Genomic DNA, 21,365 nt, shown 5'->3' on the forward strand with positions numbered 1-21,365 from the left:
CGATACACCAATCTCTACGTCGAAGGTGGCTCAGTGTGTTTCTGTTTCGTCCCATAATCTTCTCTCCCTTATTCTCTCCCTATCTCTGCGCTGCTCTATTTTACTTACAAACACTCACACACATTATCACAGAAAGCTTATCGAATCCCAATCTTCTCTCTTCCATCTCAGCCTCAGCTCCATACACATCATCCAGGATGGATGTACTAATGAAGGGATTTTCCATGGCCAAAGAGGGAATGGTGGCTGCTGCAGAAAAGACCAAAGCTGGCGTTGAAGAGGCGGCTCTCAAGACCAAAGAGGGTGTCATGTATGTAGGTAAGTGCCAGTAAGGGAGGGAGAGAACAGCAGAGCTGGACTGTCTGTCTACTGCGGGCGCAGTGCTATAATGTGTCCTAATGGTGTGTAATCTCTGTGGAGTTTAAGTGCATGTGAAGGACTCCATTCTGTAATTCCTGTGTATCTGTGTATGAATGTGTATTAATAAGATAATGCATGTTTTTTTTTTTTTTAGTGTTTCAGTTGATTGGAGGAAATGTGAATGGCAGATGAGCTATGGTACTGCAGAGCCAGTGCCAGGGAAAAGAAAGGGACAAGCTGGTTTTAGATGCCAGACCAAATGAAACGAATTTCAGATCAGATTTACTGCAAAATTGACAAAACAAAAGCAAAGCAATCATAGTTAGCATATTATTGCTTCTGATGTGTGACTGGAAAAATGGGCAAGATTTTCCATCATTTACTGCAAAAAATTGAGGGGAAAACATTTGCAGCATTTTACATTATAGGACAATATTTAACCTAAATATTAGATTTACTCTAACTGTAAATGTTTCATGATAACAATTTAATTGAGACTTTGCATAATGTAAGTTTAAATTTATTTGTAAGGATCAAAGGTTGTGAGAGTATAAATTGTGTATTATTATTATTATTATTATTATTATTATTATTATTATTATTATTATTATTATTATTATTATTATTATTCCTAACGATCTAGGACTGTACCTGTCTGTGGATAACTAAAGATCAGCTGAGCACTGCTGCAGTCATTCCCCCCTCCCCTTGTGTCTCCTTCCTCTTTCTCTCTCTCTCTCTCTCTCTCTCTCTCTCTCTCTCTCTCTCTCTCTCTCTCTCTGTGTGTGTGTGTGTGTGTGTGTGTGTGTGTGTGTGTGTGTGTGTGTGTGTGTGTGTGTGTGTGTGTGTGTGTGTGTGTGTGTGTGTGTGTGTGTGTGTGTGTGTGTGTGTGTGTGTGTGTGTGTGTGTGTGTGTGTAAAAGAGAGAGAACGTGCCTCTGCGGCAGGGTTTGTTAGCCTGCTTGAGATCAGTAGCTCCACCGCCATTGAAAGAGAGACAGAAGCTGGAATGTGCGTTGCAGTGTGGTCTGTGGCAGGCAAGCAGCTCCGGCTGTGTCCACTTGTTACTAGCCCAGTGACGTAATGCACCAGAAAAAAGGCAAAGCACATCTTTGCTACATCTTCACTGTGGCCTTAGTGCATGCTGAAAATCATTAAATGGGATTAGGGGTTGATTGATGCCTCTACCTAAGCAACAGGAAGCTTTTCATCACCAATAGGTTAATTCCAGGATGTGATATTTACATACTCTGTAAAAGGTTAACACTTTTACACCTTGATGATAATGATTCCTTGCTCATTTCTTGCTCTTTTGGTGATGAAATGAATTAATGCAATTAAATCAGACATGCTCGCCAGCCAGCATCAGCATTAATGTCCTACCGCTGCAGTAAAGAACTGCATGCTCTGTTTCTCTGGACTGCACCACTTTTCTCACCAAGGTCATTTCCCCATTGCTTGTGCTAATTTATTTATAATCTCATTCAATATAATTGAAAAAAAAGACTCATGTTCATTGATGAAAAAGCAGTATACTAGCTCATCACATCAATACAAATTTTTGAAGATTATTATTTGCAGTGCTGAGGTTTTGTCTTTAGCTCTGTATGATGTAGGATAGGAATGTGATGGCTGTGAAGTACTTAAGGGATGAAATGCACAGCTCTGCAGAGAATGCCTCAGAGGGAACGTCTCAGAGCAGACAATATGATTGTCACTGATATGTGGCATAGGATTTAATAACTCTCTGGGCCCTTAAAATATTTAATGTGTGTTACTATCTTTATATTTCTCATGCATAGCCTTGTGTGTTTCTTCTCTGAGACACTGAGGCAAATCTTTTCATAAATCAGTATGTGTTTTTTGGTGGCTAACAATAATGACATAGTAAAGTGATATGCAATATTTAAGTTTCTGTTCTCAGGAACTAATCCAAATGTTATTAATACTATGATATCAATATTGGTTAAATGTAGGAATTTCTGTGGCTTCCTCTATGTTAAAAAAAAGAGTAAGAGGAAAAGCAAGAAGAACGTGCTCTTGCTTCTGACTATGTTCAGGCTAGGATAGTGTGATGCAGTTTTTCAGAGACAACAGGAATAGAAATGGCAGAATAAGCAGACATGCAGACGCTCGTCACACAGCCCAGCTCAGGCAGCCAGAGTCACGTGGCTCTGAAAAACTCTAGGTGTGGAGAGAGAGAAAGAGAGAGAGACAGAGACAGAGACAGAGACAGAGACAGAGACAGAGACAGAGACAGAGACAGAGAGAGAGAGAGAGAGAGAGAGAGAGAGAGAGAGAGAGAGAGAGAGAGAGAGAGAGAGAGAGTGAGAGTGAGTGGTGGTTTGCTATCTTATTTGGATGTGAGAGAAACCAAGAACAGATGATTTGGTCTTAAACACACACATGCTTCTTAAAGGATACAGATTCCTCCATTTGTTTATATGTGAACAAATGATGTGATTAGATAAATAGTTTACTGACAATATTATTGGTATTTTTGTTATTATTAGTTCATCTCTCTGTCTGTCTCTCTCTCTCTCACCATCCATCTCCATCTTTTTCCCTCCCCTCACCTCATAACCATATTCTCAGCCTCCCTACAGCCTGTTATATAACTGCCATTTAATCAGCAGGGAAGCATCTGAAAGCTGGCCTGCGGACAGTTACGAAACAAACAGAATGCTTTTAGGTTCAGCCATCAGCAGCATATACATGTTTTTTTTTTTTAGATAGATATGTATCTGTAACACATAACTGACCATCAAGATTTCTTTTTACATTTTTAGAGCTCTCTCTCTCTCTCTCTCTCTCTCTCTCTCTCTCTCTCTCTCTCTCTCTCTCTCTCTCTCTCTCTCTCTCTCTCTCTCTCTCTCTCTCTGTGTGTGTGTGTGTGTGTGTGTGTGTGTGTGTGTGTGTGTGTGTGTGTGTGTGTGTGTGTGTGTGTGTGTGTGTGTGTGTGTGTGTGTGTGTGTGTGTGTGTGTGTGTGATTTAAAGATTCAAAAACATTGCTTGGTCTTTTTGCCAATCTTCAGCTGTCCAGTTTATGTAAATCTGTGCCTGTTCATGACGTCATGACTGACAGGAGTGGTTACCCAACATGGTCTTCTAATGTTGTAGCCCATCTGCAATGGTTGCAAAGACTAATTATATAATTTTCTACAGACTTCCTGTTAGCTCCCTTTAGGGCATTACCTACACACACTTCCTGTTAGAATGCTGAGTGTTCTACTCTGAACTCATCAACTCATCAAGAATTTTCTTCCTACAGAACTGCCACTAACTGGTGTATTTAGCACATGTATGTATGCAATGTATTTAGCACATGAACTAGAAAATCCCAGGGCATTTGCAGTTTACACCTAACCCATCTTGTCTAATATAAGCAAACATGCCATGATCAAAACCACTGACTTTTTTCTCCATTCTGTTTTTGGATAGAAATATTAGCTAAAACTCTTGATCTGTATCTGTGTGATTTTATGTACAGCAAACTGATATAACTGATTGGATAACGGTATGAATAAGTACTCTTTTGTGTCACAGGTAATAAGACAAAGGAGGGAGTTGTATCAGGTGTCAGCACAGGTAAGAATAACACTAACTGGTTAACTGTGTGAAATAAGTGTGTTATGTTAATAAAAAAAAAATTTCTTCTCTCTGTTCCTGCACTAGTGACAAACAGGACTACAGGGCAGGCAAACATAGTTGGTGACGCAGCAGTGGCGAGTGCTAATGAATTGGGACAGAGCACTGTGGAAGGAGTGGAGAACGTGGCTGCATCAACCGGCTTGGTGAATCCAGTAAGTGCACATCAATCTGCAAACCAAGCAGCTTTTCTTCTCAGTACCAGCAGTTGACACATTTTCCCTAAATGAGTTCTATTGCCTGCATGAAGTGCAGGGTTGAATTAAAGGAGCAGTATGTAATGTTTAAGGCCTTCTGCTGTCTACAGATTTAGTCTTCCACCCAGTAGACACCACCCACTCAGTTAAAACTAGCCTATATATCAGTGGTGGACAAACTACAGCCTGCGGGCCACATACATAAACCAGCTCATCAAATATTTACAAAATTGTCCTAAAGACTTTTCAGTTGATTCCACTGGATGGCGCACTCCAAACACTACCAATCTTTGCCGAACCCAATTTTAACAATGAATGGACCAAAGAAAAGAAGTAGACAGTGAGCATCAAGATTATAATAAGGAGTGGATGTCTTCTTTGCAAAGAATCCATTGTGATTTTCAGAATATACAACATCAGACGCCACTTTTCCACCAAACTATGGTAGAGTAACCAGTAAATGACAAAAAGGTTTCATATTAAATATAATATCAATACAATACATACTAAAGTAATGTCATATTATTATAAATATAATAAATATTCTATCATTAATATATGGCCATTGAGGCACTGAGGCAAAATGTTTGCCCACCCTTGCTATATATGATTTGGTGATTGCCTTTTAAGGGAAAGAGGCAGAGCTGGGTACGTCCATTCTGGATAAGGGTGGCAACCCTCATTTCAGGGTTAGAAGAATTGTACAAAGAACCATGAAATTAACCAATAAATCAAATTTCAAACTCAGGCCAAACAAGTTGAAATTGTATAATTATTAGCAGTCTACAAACTGTACCTTTAAAATATGTCTGCTTATATTATAGTAGCTATGCAGAGCAAGATATATTGTTTATACTATTCTGAAGATATTTAGCTATTCATTATTAACCTTTACAAACCACAAATGAGTTCTGATTTTAAGATTTTAACAGCTTTATTTTAGTACTACTATGCATTTCACAATGAAATAGATATTGAGTGTAGTAAGTAGAAGTAAGAGGCAGTGGTGGCTCAAGTAGCCGATTGGAAACTCAGGGTTCAAGCCCCAGCACTGTCTGCTGTAGGGGTGCTGACAAAATTGTGCAATTACCACAACCTCCAAAGTTTGATAAATAAAGAAAGTATTTCACTGTGCTGTAATGTATATATATAACAAAATAAGTATTTCCTTTCCTACTGTGTAACGCTAACCTATTTTTGTAGACTTACCCTGTGTATCAGAAAGAGCAAGAAATGAAACGCTTAACCTAGTTTTCTAACACTGGCTCGGTTGAGTGTTTCTATTCTCTTGTGTATCGAATGATTGTGTGGCACTAACCCTTTCTGTCTGTTTTTATCTCCATGCTGATTACAGGATGAACCTGTATATGAGGTGCCTATTTTACGGGTTTGCTAGGATTACTGAATGCATAGCATGGAAGCTAACATACAGGATGAAGCAGAATGCTTGTGTATTTCATGTATATCGTGCAGACGATGGCCCTGTGCTTATGATATTTCTCTTCATTGAGACATCAATACTGATGTATGCATGTCTTACCTTATAGATAAGATATATTCATGCTGATATGTTCATTTTTGGAGATATGAAGAGGCTGGTGGTTAACACAATCTTACACTGTGATGCCTTTGAGTTTCTAACAGTGCTTGTGAATTAATCCATCACTATTACACCCAATAACTAGAAATCCTACTAACATTACACATAATACATTTTGTACCTACTTATAGATCACCTGCCTTTGTTTTCTTATTAGTTTATCCCACAGATTCATTACAAAGATACAAGGATGTTTCAATCCAGGACTAACGTTTTATTTGTCGAAGGGAACAGATCAGATTGCACACTCCTGATATGGCAACAGAAATAATACAGTGTCTAATCTACACAGAGCCTCTTAACAGTAGAATAAACTTTTTATTTTTTATCTTTTCATTTTTCATTTCTCTGGCATGCTGTCAGAAATGATTCATCTTAAAATAATACTATTTATAATGTTAGTTAAACATTTCAAATGCAAATATTAATGAGCTACGTAAGTCAGATAATGAGCACCTGATTTAACCAACATTTTCTATCTATTATTCCGCAAATAAGTGCACAGCACCCAGTGTAAATGAACACCATATTCACTACAAATGCTTGTTAGAATTAACGGAGAAAAAACTTGCTTTTGATCTTTACACTCAGCAACATGGGTTTTAATTTACCATTAATTTAATTTATAGTATTTCATGTGAACTTTTAATTTATAGAAATCATATCGATATGATCCATATCGTATGGTGTTTTTGCTATAGATGGAACTAACTTTAATTAATTTACGTATATTTTGCTAATTACAGCAAATTTTGATTACTACTGGAGATACCCTGTATCCGTAATGGGCCGATACCAGTAACATTCCTGTAACAAATCCCAAAGATCTAAATTTGTTTCAGAAAAGTTTTTTTTTGTATGTATGTAAATGGAAATGTGTGTATGTGTATGTATGTATATAGACCTGACTGTTGTTTCTTTTGTTATGATGGATTTATTCAAATTTATATTTTATATCTTTAGAAATATTTTAGTTACAATGGAAGTGAGAGTTGAACTGAAGTGCTTCAATTAAAAAAAACATTAACATTTATTCATTTTAGAGCACAAAGCATGAATACTTGCTTCTGCAATTGCCTTGATTTTCCCTGATAGACTCATATTGCATGAAATAAACTAAATAGAGTAGAAGATGAGAAATCTTGAAATACAGTTCTGAGCATGGAACAGAAAGAGCGTCCTATTGCTTTCTGTCCCAAGCCTGACTGTTTTCACTAGTATTTTTGTCTGAACGGCAGGCAACAGATCTCATTTTTCTCATTACATGAGGCATTGCACAGAGGTGAAAATGTCAGAATGAGATTTAAGTATATGGAAAGAGCCATAGAGGCAAAAAGCCATGTGAGTTTGAAGAGAAATGTGGGCGTCTGGATCCTTTTTCCTGGTTCAGTGACTCAGCAGAATCATCTAGCTGCAGTGTCGTGAGCGAGATCGAGATGGAGAGTTAACGAGATGGTGGCATTAACAATCCATCCAAAGCAAAGATTTTTGCTATGACAAACATGACACATTTTCATGTAACTCCATAAACCCACAAGATTCGGAATATCTGACAAATTTGACATTGTGGGGACATTTGCTGCAAAAAATAACCATTATTCATTAACCATTATATCCTGGTTAGCTCAGTACATCCAGAATCTCTCCCATAAACACCAGGTTTGAGGCAGAAATACATCCTGTATTAGGGCTTTATATACACACAATTTACACACTCATACACATACAGGGGTAATTTAGCTTTGCCAACAGCACAGAAAGTCATTGATCACACAATGGATCACACTGGGGACCCTGGAGATGGCAATGCTTCCCACAGAGCCACCATGACAACTATGACACAAAACTATCAAGATGTCAAAATGTTTCTTTTCAGTTATTAAGGTTATGGATGGGTTTTAAGGTGTAGAATAGCATTAATTAGATGCAGAACAATTGTCATGACAAGTGTAGTTAGAAAAGTGTGTTTAAGTCTTAATCTGTATATGCTGTATTTTATTTCATATATTTTATTTCTGTTATTTATTATTCTGATTGTAAGAGAGACGTGCAAAGTAAGAATTTCTTTGCATGGTTTAAAGTATTGTGTTTTCACTGTGCACATAACAATGAATCTTGTGTGTGTGTGTCCTCAGGCGGACTTCTCCCAGGGCGGGATGGAGGGTGGAGATGGTGGCCAGGTAAATGCCAGTTGAACATTGTTTCACATCCACAAACTATTTGATTAATATGCAGTACAAGTATGATGCTAATAAATCATTTTCATCTCTTTTAAACAGGGTTATTAAACCTGGTGTCAGAAACAACACCCTTTCTCTTCCTCAGCTCCGTCAGTTTCTTCACACCCGTTCCCTCATCCCAGCAACACTTCACACATCTCTGAGGGGTTTTTTTTATATTTTAATTTTTTTTAAAATTGTGACAGGATATGGAAAACCAAGTGTTAGTGTCGTCATGCTGTTTTCCTGGTATTGTCACGCCTTGACTTTGTTACGAATCTCATACATAAGCGATGTTAATTTAAACGGCAAATAAGACGAGGAGCTCATGCTTGGCTATGTGTAGTTGTGTGAAAATTATTGTGGTGCGTTTTTGACTCCCAAAATGTGATTTAACCTTCATCTAGGCAGTCTAATTGAACAAACAACACAATTTATAGTATCATATCTTTCTTATGCGCAGATTAAACAAGTAAGATCAGTGGTGTGAACCTGTAAAATTATGATGTGAGTGAAGGATGGTCAATGTTTTGTGAGGCATTTTCAAAACATCCATTAGAGCATGTAATAATCAATGTTGCGTCTCTGTAATTGATGAATGCAGTCATATATGGAGTTGTTTTGCTACTGTGTGAGGTGTGTACACTCAGATTCATTACATTCCTTATCTCAGACTGGGTGACAGAATTGATGTGTGCTTGATCACTAATAGTAGATTTAATATATATAGAATTCTGTAAAGAAATAAATGGATATTTATCCACATTTCAACACTATGCTATTTTGATTAGTCTTTATGTAGCACTGGAAGATTTGCATCTATTCGTTCGCTTGTCTTTGTACATTTGTGAAAAGGCAGAAATTCAAGAAGAGAGTATTGTCATTTATTTAAAAGAAGGAGTGTGTGTGGTGGTGGTGGGGGTGGTGGTGGTGGTGGCAGTGGAAATGATACAAGCTGGAGGGAAAATGGAAAAAAAAAATCATTGTTTGGTTTTTATTTTCCTGCAGTGCATGTTGTGAATTCGGTGTGCCAACATAGCAGAGATTTCTAATGCCTGTGACGTGAAGCAATAGTTTTACCACTGCAGAGTTTGTCCATGGTTTGTTCTGTAGCAGTTTGCAGTGATGATGTTCTAGCACTGTGTTTTATTAAATGAATGCCATGATGTGTCGATAATTGATGACTTGATCCATCGCTGTTTACAGCCTCTCCAGCTGAAATCCCTTAGACGTTGTGTCTCAGCTCGGTCTATGTACGCTTATGTTGGCTTTTAGCAAGGAAAATATGTCGAATATCGCAGTGTGTTCTTTGTATGAAGCCATTGAATCCCGAAGACTGCATGTTGCCTTATCAGCACTCTAATCGTCACTCGTCACACATGCTGATGTTTTTCTGTGTCATTCTGAAGATATACAAATTCACATATAGACACGCATGCACACACACACACACACACACACGTACACACACACACGCACACACACACATACACACACATCTCCGTTTAAGTTGGCATTGAAGCAGAAAAGCTGATTTTATAGAGAGTATAAACGAAATCAAAAACCGAAATAAAGTTTTGTTGAAATCTATTAAAGTCTTAGATGTTTTTAATCACATTTAAATTAACTTGCAGAAGCTAACCCACTCGAGTCACAAATTTATGTACTTGCATTTCAAAGGTGACTACATACACTTTTATATTATACAATCCAAAAAAAATCACATTTTATGGCATTGATTTTAGAAAAATTAGACAAGCTCCAAAATTGGAACAAAAACATGGGTGGTCTTCTAGTCAACTTCATTAATGTAGAAAAAGCTATCAAGATTTGTGCCATTTCAACATTCAGTTCAGTTCAATTCAATTCAATTTTAATTTTAACTTTAACTTAAACTTAATTTTAACAGAAACTTTCATTTTTAAGCCCTTTTAACAACAAACATGGTTAAAAATAGCTTTACAGAAATATATCAATTTCTGTTATATATTATCCATTTTTAATTGCCTAACCAAAGGTGACAGTGGCAAGAAAAAACTCCCTGAAACATGACATATTCAATTCAATTTATTCTCGCTTTACAGAAGTATAGAAACAGTGAAAAAATGTTATATTTCTATTTATCTCTAACATTTATCCATACTGAGTAAGCCTGAGGTGAGGTAAGGAAAAACTCCCTGAGATGATATGAGGAAGAAACCTTGAGAGGAACCAGACTCACTGGACAGAAAATAGTCAATATAAATAATGTCCTTTCTACTACAGTTTGTAGTTTAGTAGAATTAAGCAACCAAGAGCTCCAGAGGAACTTAAACAGAATGTTTTGTCTCAGCAAAGAAATGAAGGTTTGCTAAGTCAGACTAGTGTACACTGAGCATTACCTCACACTTAACTGAATGTCCGGGGTTCAGTTTCTACGTAGGTGCTATCAGTAATCAGGTCAACAGGAATATGACGGTTTTGCAGGCTGCAAGGTGTTCTAGTGTTGCACTTTTTTTGGTCTAATAACATCAAATGTGAAGAAAAAAGAAAACGGCATCAAGAGTCAGATCATTAGAATGAATTCATCATGTTTACTGGAATCAAGTGAATAAATTTGACTACAAATTAATTACTCATTAAGGTCAGTGCTTTATCACATGAACATTTATGTATTAAGATGTTTTTGTATTAAGAACAGGCAAAGACTCTTGCACAGAAGAGTCTTGAAAATGTATGTTTTAGGCTTAAAAAGTACAGATCATGTTACCACTATTAATAGTCACTGGCTAGCTATGCAGAAAATGTTCTAAATATTTTTGTCTCTTGTCTCCAGCTCCAATGTGAATGAGACATATGCAACTAAACTCTGTTCTGTTCTGCTACTGCATTATTTTGGGGAAACATCACAGAAGCTGTTTGTCTGTTGTCTGAATAGTCTTCTCTTAGCAGTAAAGCTGATTTACAACTTGGTCATACAGGATTTTTAATTGAACCACAGTACAGTCCATAGTAACTGAGTAACATCAAAACAAAATAATTGCACACCGCACCCCAAACACAAATGCAGGACTTCGTGTATCAAACGGGCCAAACCCAGTGGGAAAAACTTCATAATGTACACACAAATCTTGACAGAGAACGTAAACTGAGGTCTTTTTAAGATAATTTAAGTATTTTTTTTCCAGTTAATTTATAATTTAATGTTACATTACATACAACCTCCACAAGCACTGCAGAGTTTCTCAAAACTGTACATAAGCACTGGTGTGTTTGTTTTGGGTGTCTTTTTAATGATGCTTTACCAGGCAGCATTCTTATGGTGGTTCCTGTAATTCCTGTTCAGCATGAAACCGCCCATACTGCGAATGTGTGTCATCCAGTTTATCATTATACAACATGTTTGGAAAATAAACAAGAATGGAAAAAAATAAAAACTGACTTCAATACATTTGCAGTCGGATATACAAATCAGTTTAGATGAATAATATTTTTTTGTGCCAGTGTGAGCACTAAATGATTGATTTAATATGTTTAGATCATTCTATAAAATAATTCTTTTTTGAGTTTGTTGAGCAGGTCAGAGGGATTAAATAAAAGCTGAGATAAAAAAAAACGAAAAAGAAAGAAGACAATATTGCCTGGTGTGTGTGTGTGTGTGTGTGTGTGTGTGTGTGTGTGTGGTTGTGTTTTTCCTCTTCAGGGGGTGTGTTTGTATGGGAGTTTTGCTTCTATAAAAAGTATGCCGTTCTCACGTTAACACAAACAAACACAAACCTTTCTGACTTATCACGTCTTGATAATAAAGCTAAACTCACCATCATGGACTTTGGCAAGGGTGCTCTGGACGGACAGGTCAATAAGGTCATCGATCAGGCTGGTGAGTAAATCAATACATTTAAATAGATATTTCTGAATGAGGTGAATCAAATGTAAATAAAATTTCTACAAATAGTAGAGTTTAAACATGTTTTTAAATTATTATTATTATTATTACTACTACACTACTAATTTCTTTCCAATTTTCTTTACGCATTATTGTTTTGTATCTTACAAAATCTTACAAAACCTGCTACAGTCCCATGACACTTTAAATGTTTGCATAAAGTTCTGGGCAGTTTTAATCTCATTGACTGCATTATTAATGCATATTAAAATGTATTACATTTAAAGCTGTTGCTGCCAAACAACAAATCGGTGGGTTAATGGGAAACCAAAAGGACAAGAAACAAGCAGGAGGTAATCATTTTGTTTTTGTTTGATATTCTCATTTATCTATTGAAATAATAATAAAAAAAGTTTAACAAGGATTTAACAGTTTTAAGTCTTCCCAATTCTTATCAAAAGTATAAGATGTATTCTAAAGAAGCATTGGTAGATGGTGTTATGTTTGGAATAAAGCTCTTCATTCTGATCGGTGTGGATTGTAACATGGCTGTGATTGCAGGTGTAGGCGATATGCTGACCGGTGTGGCCACCAAGGCAGCAGCAGATCAAGCAGCTAACAAAGCAACAGAACAGGCATTGTCTATGGGGAAGAAGTTTCTCGGATGATTTTCATTCTTTTGCTGCAGATTAAATGTTTCCTAATGCACCTGGGAACACAAAAGCTATGTAGAATTTTAGACATCTAAACCAGACTTAAATAGCTAATTAACTAACAAACAATTCCTGCTTCTAACATAAGAGAAAAAAGCTTTAGTTGTTTGTATCATTACAGATCATTTGCATTGAAAATGTTTATTAAACACTAATATAACAACCGTGTTGCATTTCTTTATTTTCAACAACCAAAAAAAAGATAATACAAATGTTTCCAGAGGAAATTTCCACATGACGGTACAGATGAGCTTTTCTGAATGGTTTTGTTCCCCCCTGAGCTGCTCTCTCTTGCTCTTGTGCGCACATACAAACACACACTTAATATTCAGAAATTGTAAATTTAAGAGTTTAGATTTAGCACTTCAAGACGAACTTCTGAACAAGAACCAGTGTGTCTGATGAATTTTCTTCCTATATGAGGTAATTTATGAATCTATGGGTTTAAAGACTGAAATCCTCGGAGCATAAAACTCCTGCTCTAAGGTCTAAGGCATCTTCAGTGTTGTCTTTCAATACTTAGAATGTAGGGTCACAAGCTTTAGGTCAACAAACAACATGAATAAAGGAATCTAAATATCTTTTGATGTCTGGAGGATGAAAAGTAGATACATCTCATTTGCACAGTGAAAGCTGAGTCAATACTGTAGACGTCAGTTAACGACAAATTAGTACAAAATTAACACAGTAATGCAATATACTTGAACTGAAGAACATTGTAGCCTAACATAACCAGCAGCTTGTTTCCATGTCATGCAGAATAGGAGTACACAGCAATTACAGCTTCATTTGAACAAACTACATGAGGAAAAAACTTGGCAAATATGAGTGGGGAAATTTAATATTTAACGTAATTACTTTAATAATGTAGAGATTCCGTAGGTGTTGTTGTAATCTCAGAAAATGGCTGTGGTGTAACGGGGCACAGGGTTAGACTAAGGCCGGTATACAGAGAATGAATAAACTGGCATAGATTAGGAGATTTGTAGAGGATTTATGTGAAGGTCAGGCCAGCCTCATTGTACACCTTGAAGACCTTCTCAATGGCATTGACGTAAGCTGCTGTCCTCAGATCCAAGCCCAGGTTGTACTTGCTGGCTGTACGCATAATTTGCTACAAAAGACAGAAATAATTTTTAAAATACAAAATGGCTCTTGAATAATTACTGTGAAAATACTGATTAAAATAAGTATTTCCATTTGAAAGAGGACAAAAGCCTGTTAGACAATTTAGTCCCAGACACTGAGGACTGACACTGATTACAGGCATCAGAAAGCCCCTGAAGTGGTTGTACACGTACACACACGTACACACACACACACACACACACACACACACTAATGATCATTCCACAGATAAGATTTATACATGCCTCAAACAAGGGCTAAGTGGCTTGCTTGCAATCATCATTTACTAAGAACATGGCATTGCTATACTAAACTCATTGTATTATAATATTAGGAAACTGGCTGTTTGCCAGACTGCAGCGACTAGCAAAATCTCACACAGTATAACTTACCCTTGCAGATCTCTCCATGGTGTAAGCAAGACCAGAGTGCACAATGTCCTTCTCAGAGGCACCCTACATAATACAGAAAATATATTAGACCATTTTATAATAGACCGTGGAAGGTTTTCTTTGGAGGTTGGGGTCAGAGCTCAGGGGCAGGTGTGATACAGCACCTCTGCAGCAAAGAGGGTTAAGGCCTCTGTTAAGCTAAAAACACAATCAATTAAAAATCTGCTTAAGGATTGTGTGCGTGCCTCTAGAGAAGCTATATGACTCAAATTATAATAATTTGTTAAGACTGGCTAATAATATAATTTCTTTTCCCAATCATGTTCTGCATAATGAGTTTGAATTATTACCATCAAATCGGAGGTACAGAATCCCACGATTCAAAAAACTGAAATTGAAATACTCCTTTGTGCATCAGGCGATCCTTGAGCTAAATAAGACACTTCAAGAGTAAATCAAGAGTATTGTAAACGTGCTGTGTTGTGTAGTGGGATGTAGTAAAAGTGAGTTTGTGGATTAAGTGATGTTGTGTAAGAGATGATTGCTGCAAACATAGAAAATATACTGTGATGCAAGAAAAATTTCAGACATGTTCTGACAATAAAGTATTATATCATATCATGATGACCATCCTCTAGACTAACAGACAAACAGAGCCAAAAGCCTTCCATTGGCTGAAAACACAACAAGACCATTTTTATATATTAAAGAAATGAAATAATCGTACAGTATATCAAGGAACGTCTAACTGTCCCACGGTTATCCATTTTAAGCTAATATGTCAAATTATTCAAGCTTTCAGTCTTTCACATTGCATGCGTGTCACCTTTTGGGTGGGGTTTTGTTTGGCTTGGAGAAACAGCTGCATTTACAGTAGCATTGCAAAAATTCTTCCCAGAATCAGATCTAAATATGTTTTAACTGAGAAATGAGGTGTGTCTGTGTCTTTGTGGCCTAGTTCCATGTAATGTAGAATCCTGACAAGTGCAGGGCACGACCTTTATTTGTGGGAAAAATGAAAAGCTCTTATGTTACATTTGTGCTCTGTAATTCCAGCTAATGTAATTAATACTTGATTCACATTTATTAATTCTCTTAATATGCCATGCTGTTTCCTGACACAGACACACACAGACACACACAGACAGATGACTGATACTCACTGCTACTCGAGCCTGGAATTCTGCAGTGGGAACCACAGGGATGGGGCCACCTTGCTTTCCAAACTTCCTCTCAAGACTTTCCTGCACAGACACTGGAAGACATGAACCCAAGGATTAGTGAACTGATGAGCCGCTTCCTGCAAAACAGCTGTTGGTGAAATGAGCAATAACAGAGACATAGATATGAAACTCTCTAGTTTGGGGCTAGAACTTCTTCTTTCAAATACAATAGAATAAACATATAAAGGATTGCATGAGACATGGGAATAAGCTGAAAATATATCTAATGCTAATCATCTCCACATATGCTCTATGCCTCTATCTCTACAGTATGTGAGACACTGTGGGGGGGAAAAATACATTTAATCAGAATTAGCAATAGGCTTCTCTAACAGTGGTGGTCCTACTCTTTCCTCTTTCAGACCTCTGATGTTCTACCAACATTCATTCATTCATTCATTCATTTATTTTCTACCGCTTATCTGAACTTCTCGGGTCATGGGGAGCCTGTGCCTATCTCAGGCGTCATCGGGCATCAAGGCAGGATACACCCTGGACGGAGTGCCAACCCATCAAAGGGCACACACACTCATTCTACCAACATCATCCAGCAAAATGTATATTTTTTCCATGAGAAAGTGAGAGACAGAGGGAAAAACAACACGTGTAAACTAATGCCTAAGCACGTGACTTTGTGAAGGTAGGAATGTTCATGTTGCGGTCTGGCAAAAAAAAGGCACAACCCTGATGACTCAGGTATAAACAAAGGGCAAATTAAGAAGTGAATTTGGCTCTTTAGCTCTGCCCTGCTGAGTTACTAATAAACAAAGATGCTCCACAGAAGACGAGCATATAATATTCTATAAATATATTCTATAAAGATAGATGAGAGAACAAAATAAATCCTTATTTTTCTTCCTCTAAATGAATTTCAAATATTAATTAGAAGAGAGTTGAATGAATGCTTTAGACAGGCTAATTGAGCAGAAAGGGATGCAGGTGTCTTCATGTTTTGAGTAAAACACATAGCGTAGCGAGTAAGGGAGTTTGTTTAAAACTCACTCAGCAGGTGGTAGTTGGAGTCTCTCTCATACTTGAAGGTCAACCGACCATAACTGACATGGTTCAGGTTCTTCAGCCACTCGAAATACGAGACGGTCACACCGCCGGCGTTCAGGTACATGTCCTATAGTTAGAGCAGAAGCAAACTCTCTTAAGATCAAATAAGAATGACTAATTTAAATCTTGATTGCACGTTTGTGGAGAATCTTACCGGGATAACCATAATGTTCCTCTCCAAGAAGATCTTGTCAGCGTCAGGTGTGGTGGGGCCGTTAGCTCCCTCTGCGATGATCTAAACCATCACAATACACGGGTTAAATGTGTATTAAGCGAAGCAAAAAGAAGATGTTCGAGACAGCATGGTATAATGAAAGGTGGTATACCAGGATGAATGAGAATACATTCTGGTGTTCTTTAGCAGCTGAGTAAATTTTAGTACTGGTTCTAACGAAGTGCAGCAAACTACAAAAGGTAACATAAAATGCAAAACTCCTGGACATACAATCATTACTTGGTGTCTAGAATGTATCTAGATCTTAAGATCTGGTAGCTCAGGGGCTAAAGATCTGGTAGCTCAGGGGCTAAAGATCTGGTAGCTCAGGGGCTAAAGATCTAGTAGCTCAGAGGCTAAAGATCTGGTAGCTCAGGGGCTAAAGATCTGGTAGCTCAGGAGCTAAAAATCTGGTAGGTTAAAGATCTGGTAGCTCAGTGGCTTGTATACAATAAAAGCTGACTTTTTTCACTGAATTGCGCTGGATCTGTGCTGAGGCGTTGAGGGACATAGAAGATGTAAAAAGCTTTACTGCACATAAAAGGACAAAAAAAAAAAGGAAAGCTATGGTGTCTTGTGTTCTTGATGAACTTTTTTGATGATGTAAGGAACACACATCAATCGAATCTGAAGCCAGACCAATGCTGCAGGAACACTGAACATACCCAGTGTTAAAGCTGTTATAGTGAATATTTAAATGTAATGATTCTCTACCAGTCCCTTGTTTCCTGTGCTTGCGAGTTGCTGGATGTCATCAGGATTAATGGATTTCATTAATTCCAGCATTGGGGATCACATTTAGATAAACAGTCTAGCATCAATGCCTGCATTCAGAGTAGAACGATCTGAGAGTCACATTCATAAAAAACAAAATCACTGTGGATAAAACGAAATGTTTTATCCTTCCAGCCTTTCACCTGAACAGACTTAAATTACCTGATGACATTTGGAGGCGTAAATCTTTTATGAGAGATAATTAGCTGTGTGATATGCTTGACTTTATGTATTTCTAAGCAGTGGGTTGGTCGGTGCGTGCCTCTGACCTTGGCTTTGATGTTGGGAGCGTTCTTCCTGGTCAGCTGCTTCTCTCCGGCAGCAGGGATGAGGATGTCGCAGTCTGCCTCCAGGATGTTGCCGTCATAGGGCTGAGCGTTAGGGAAGCCCACAATAGTGCCATGTTGCTGTGAGAGAAGTAGATGGACACCCATTTGTAAAAGGGATTGCACAGTTGAGTCAGAAAGAAGACTTTAAATTATTCTGTGCTCACCAGTTTGTAATCCTCCAGCTCTTTGGGGTCCATGCCATTGGGATTCCAGATGTTTCCATCAATCTCGGCGATACCCACACATTTAGCACCGTAACGATGGAGGTAACGCATCGAGTGCAAGCCGACGTTTCCAAAACCCTGTGAAAGAAAAGAAATTCCTTTAAATGATGTAAGCTGTTTGTATTCAGGGTGCTCTGAGGTTAACTGCTATTACAGTAACAAGAAAAGACGATAATTAATCATCTGCCAAAAAACAGTAGGAAATGAAAAACTAATACATTTGTAATATCTGAGGAAAATGACTTAATTATCACAGTCTCTGTATTATGACCTGAATAATTACATGATGCTAGACATCTGGGAAGCTTTTTAAAGATCTTTTATTGGCTGAATCAGCGTTTCTACAGGTCAAGCTGGAGAAATGATCTCTGCTGCCACCATGTGTTAAATATGAGTTAAAGCAACAGCTAATACATTTTACCATCAGAAAGAACAAGGGTAATATAATGCAGATTAAGTTTATCGACTAGAAAGTGTAATTGTCCTGCGAAAGGGACGTTTCTGCATTATTCTACATTAATATTCACCGTCGTTATGATTCACTTCTCTGTATGTGTACAGTGTTACAGTCAGTCAATCTCAAACAGAATTGAATACAGCAAGGTGATTATCTGTACAGAAAAGCAGAAGATAAGAGGAAAGAAATGGGGGATTTCTCCTTCCCATCTGTTTTCACAGCAGATTTAGATTCAATGTAATTAAGAACAAATGTCAGTGGAGAGAAGAAAAAAGTCTCTTAAGCTTAGGAAAAGACAGCAACTGGAGTGTTCACTTTTCTGAGACGAGACAAGAGGAATCATCACGTCTCTGAACTCAGAAAGAACTGAAAGTTCTACCTGATGCTTAACTATCTTTTCCTGTTTGAAACCATTGACCATTACAGGAACAATGATATATTCAACTAAATCTCTATGATAAATAATACACATATTTATATAACCTTGTGTATACCTAGTGTGCAACACACATTGCTCACTCACTGTACCTGGATGATGAAGGTCTTATCGGCGAATCCTGGTGCGAGTCCGACCTTGCTCATGTAGGACGCCTCGTTGATGAAGTTCTCGATGCCGTGGAAAACCCCACGTCCCGTGGCTGAAACTCTGCCGTGAATTCCTCCCTGGCTGATGGGCTTTCCCGTTACACAGGCATGAGCGTTAATGTCCTTTATAAAAAAAAAACCAAACAAACAAAAAAAAAAAACACAATGCACATTAATATACTGTTTATTAATACAAAAATAATAGGAAGTTACAATATTGACAGATGTTCTACCAATTGCCGTTATACACATGAGCACTTGAGTATGTTACTATAATAAGGGGGGAAAAAGGCAGACTGTTGTGGGGGGAAATCATGAAGCATTTACACCGGAGTCACCTGAGTACATACACACATGGTGAAGAATGGCACAGATTTAATAGATCTGTGAAATCAATGGTGGCTTTCACTCAGGATCTCAGTTAACATCAAAGACAAGGACTGAACTATAAAAAAAATAAAAATGAATACAAAAAAATCATAGAAGTTCATTGACTGGGATGCCATTTGTATCTCAGTACACCTTTATATTTATATATCTGTACCGATGAGGTCACCTTGAAAGTTTTCATTTTGAAAAAAGGTTTTGTTTTTAAGAGTTACCAGGGCTAAACTGTACTATAACTGTGAAATCAACCATGCACTACAGGATTAATCTGACAGTCAGCTAAAAGCAGTGTTATTTCCTGTTATTACAGACATGAGGAATGAGTCTATTCATATGACCAAGTATATGGAACGGGGCAACACAGGAGAGAGAGGAGAAGAGGTCACTTTGTTAGATGGCATAAGAGAAGTAAAAAAAACAATTATTAATAGAGCCTTAACTGACCCTCCAATAAAGTCATCTCAACCACCTTTATTCATACTCTAACTCATACAATAAACAGATACTAGATACCACAGTGATGATTTATATGCTTGGAAATGGTCTGCTCTTTAATTATGTTATTCAATTCAAGCTGGTCAGTATGAGAATATTCTAATAATCAAGATCACAACATCAACCCTAAGAGTATCATAGGTCGGTCTGTCTGTCGGTCTGTCGGTCTGTCTGTCTGTCTGTCGGTCTGTCGGTCTGTCGGTCTGTCTCTTTTTTTTTTGCAGTTCCCCTAAACCGATAATTGACTTTATTTACACAAAACATTTCTAGCAAAACTAAATGCTATGATACCTGTAAGCATGTTGATCTATTTTCCTCATATCCCCCACCTGTAGTTCTATTTATTCAACCCCCACCAGTGCTTGTAACAAATGTTTGTCTTCTTAAAAGCTTCCCTCACTCAAACCTGGATCAACTCATCCCACTCAGATCCTTTCTGTAGATGCATGAATCGATTGCTGTTGACCTGTAGGTCATCACCACACTGCCTCGCTGCCATTTCCAGTAAAAGGACACTTTCACAAAAACATTGCCAACAGCTATCTAATGTCCCAGATCTACTCTGTCAGAAAATCAGCTCTTTGAAAGTATCCAAAAGAAACCTGGAAAGCTTTGTACACAAGCAAGGACCATGTGGCTTTTAAAAACCCCAAAGGTCACAGAAAAACATAGGGAGCATTGGTGTTGTATTTGGGATGTGTCCTATTCAGAGCCAGAGCTGAACAACAGCTCCTATTGTTCATCTGAATCAACTGAATGCACAAGCAAAGTGCTTTTTATCCTGTGTGCAATGCGGGTGGCTCAAATACGATTAAAACACCTCATCCACACAATCTATCTGGCTAAACTGAGGATATTCGAAATCTATCTCTGCATTAAAGAGATTAGATGACGTGCGAGTGAACTACTTGACCTGGCTTCGCTGTATTCAAGCAGAGCGAAAGTACAATTAAAGCCGAGCTGAGTCTAGCACGGAGGCATATCCTACATTCTGCACGCTTCAGTTCTCGCATGCTAATAGGAAATTGGGCTATATTAAGTCCTGCGTTGCTGTGGCAACAGCATTGTCAGTGCATGAACTCTGTTTAAGGACTGTATAACAACCTTAAAAACTAACATGTCTACAGAGAGAAATATCGTGTTTGTGTCTGTGTCTGTGTGTGTGTGTGTGTGTGAGAGAGAGAGAGAGAGAGAGAGAGAGAGAGAGAGAGAGAGAGAGAGAGAGAGAGTGAGAGGGAAAGAGTGACATAAAAGTGAAAGAGAGATAGAGAGAGAGTAAGAGAGAGAGAGAGAGAGAGAGAGAGAGAGAAAGGGGAGAAAAAGAGAGATGAAGAGAGTGAAAGAGAAAGGGGGGGGGAAGAGGGATATAGAGAGTGAAAGAGAAAAGAAAGAGAGGGGGGAGGGATAGAGAGAGTGAAAGAAAAAGAAAGAGAGAGGGGGGGAGAGGGATATAGAGAGTGAAAGAGAGAGAGGGGGGATAGAGAGAGTGAAAGAGA

The 21,365-nt window shown here is 37.8% G+C and overlaps 2 protein-coding genes across 3 annotated transcripts in view; one reads left to right on the forward strand and one right to left on the reverse strand.

Annotated features, from left to right (window-relative positions):
- sncgb (synuclein, gamma b (breast cancer-specific protein 1)) lies at positions 1-12,765 on the forward strand. Of its 2 annotated transcripts, XM_027163093.2 has the most exons (8): positions 1-318; positions 3,907-3,948; positions 4,036-4,163; positions 5,560-5,577; positions 7,941-7,985; positions 8,085-11,883; positions 12,177-12,242; positions 12,451-12,765. In XM_027163093.2, exons 1-6 carry the CDS (start codon positions 198-200, stop codon positions 8,091-8,093), a joined length of 363 nt encoding a protein of 120 aa, XP_027018894.1. In that variant the 5' UTR covers positions 1-197; the 3' UTR covers positions 8,094-11,883; positions 12,177-12,242; positions 12,451-12,765. The 2 variants fall into 2 exon arrangements, with proteins under 2 accessions (XP_027018894.1, XP_027018895.1); XM_027163094.2 differs by lacking the exon at positions 5,560-5,577 and having other exon boundaries at positions 3-318.
- glud1b (glutamate dehydrogenase 1b) overlaps positions 12,760-21,365 on the reverse strand; it is a 15,795-nt gene continuing 7,189 nt past the window's right edge. The window contains exons 6-13 of the mRNA XM_027163092.2: positions 18,931-19,110; positions 17,886-18,023; positions 17,662-17,799; positions 16,559-16,639; positions 16,348-16,471; positions 15,286-15,377; positions 14,123-14,185; positions 12,760-13,716 (exon numbers count right to left, since the gene is read on the reverse strand). Coding sequence (XP_027018893.2) covers positions 13,597-13,716; positions 14,123-14,185; positions 15,286-15,377; positions 16,348-16,471; positions 16,559-16,639; positions 17,662-17,799; positions 17,886-18,023; positions 18,931-19,110 — 936 coding nt within the window. The 3' untranslated portion in view covers positions 12,760-13,596. The remainder of the gene's footprint in view (positions 13,717-14,122; positions 14,186-15,285; positions 15,378-16,347; positions 16,472-16,558; positions 16,640-17,661; positions 17,800-17,885; positions 18,024-18,930; positions 19,111-21,365) is intronic.

Source organism: Tachysurus fulvidraco, chromosome 8, assembly GCF_022655615.1.
Source record: "Tachysurus fulvidraco isolate hzauxx_2018 chromosome 8, HZAU_PFXX_2.0, whole genome shotgun sequence".
NCBI lineage: Eukaryota > Metazoa > Chordata > Actinopteri > Siluriformes > Bagridae > Tachysurus > Tachysurus fulvidraco.

Coding starts and splice junctions, on each gene's coding strand:
- sncgb (XM_027163093.2), top strand. CDS start 198: ATGGATGTACTAATGAAGGGATTTTCCATGGCCAAAGAGGGAATGGTG. Junction 319..3,906: donor AGAGGGTGTCATGTATGTAG/GTAAGTGCCAGT, acceptor TTTGTGTCACAG/GTAATAAGACAAAGGAGGGA. Junction 3,949..4,035: donor TGTATCAGGTGTCAGCACAG/GTAAGAATAACA, acceptor TTCCTGCACTAG/TGACAAACAGGACTACAGGG.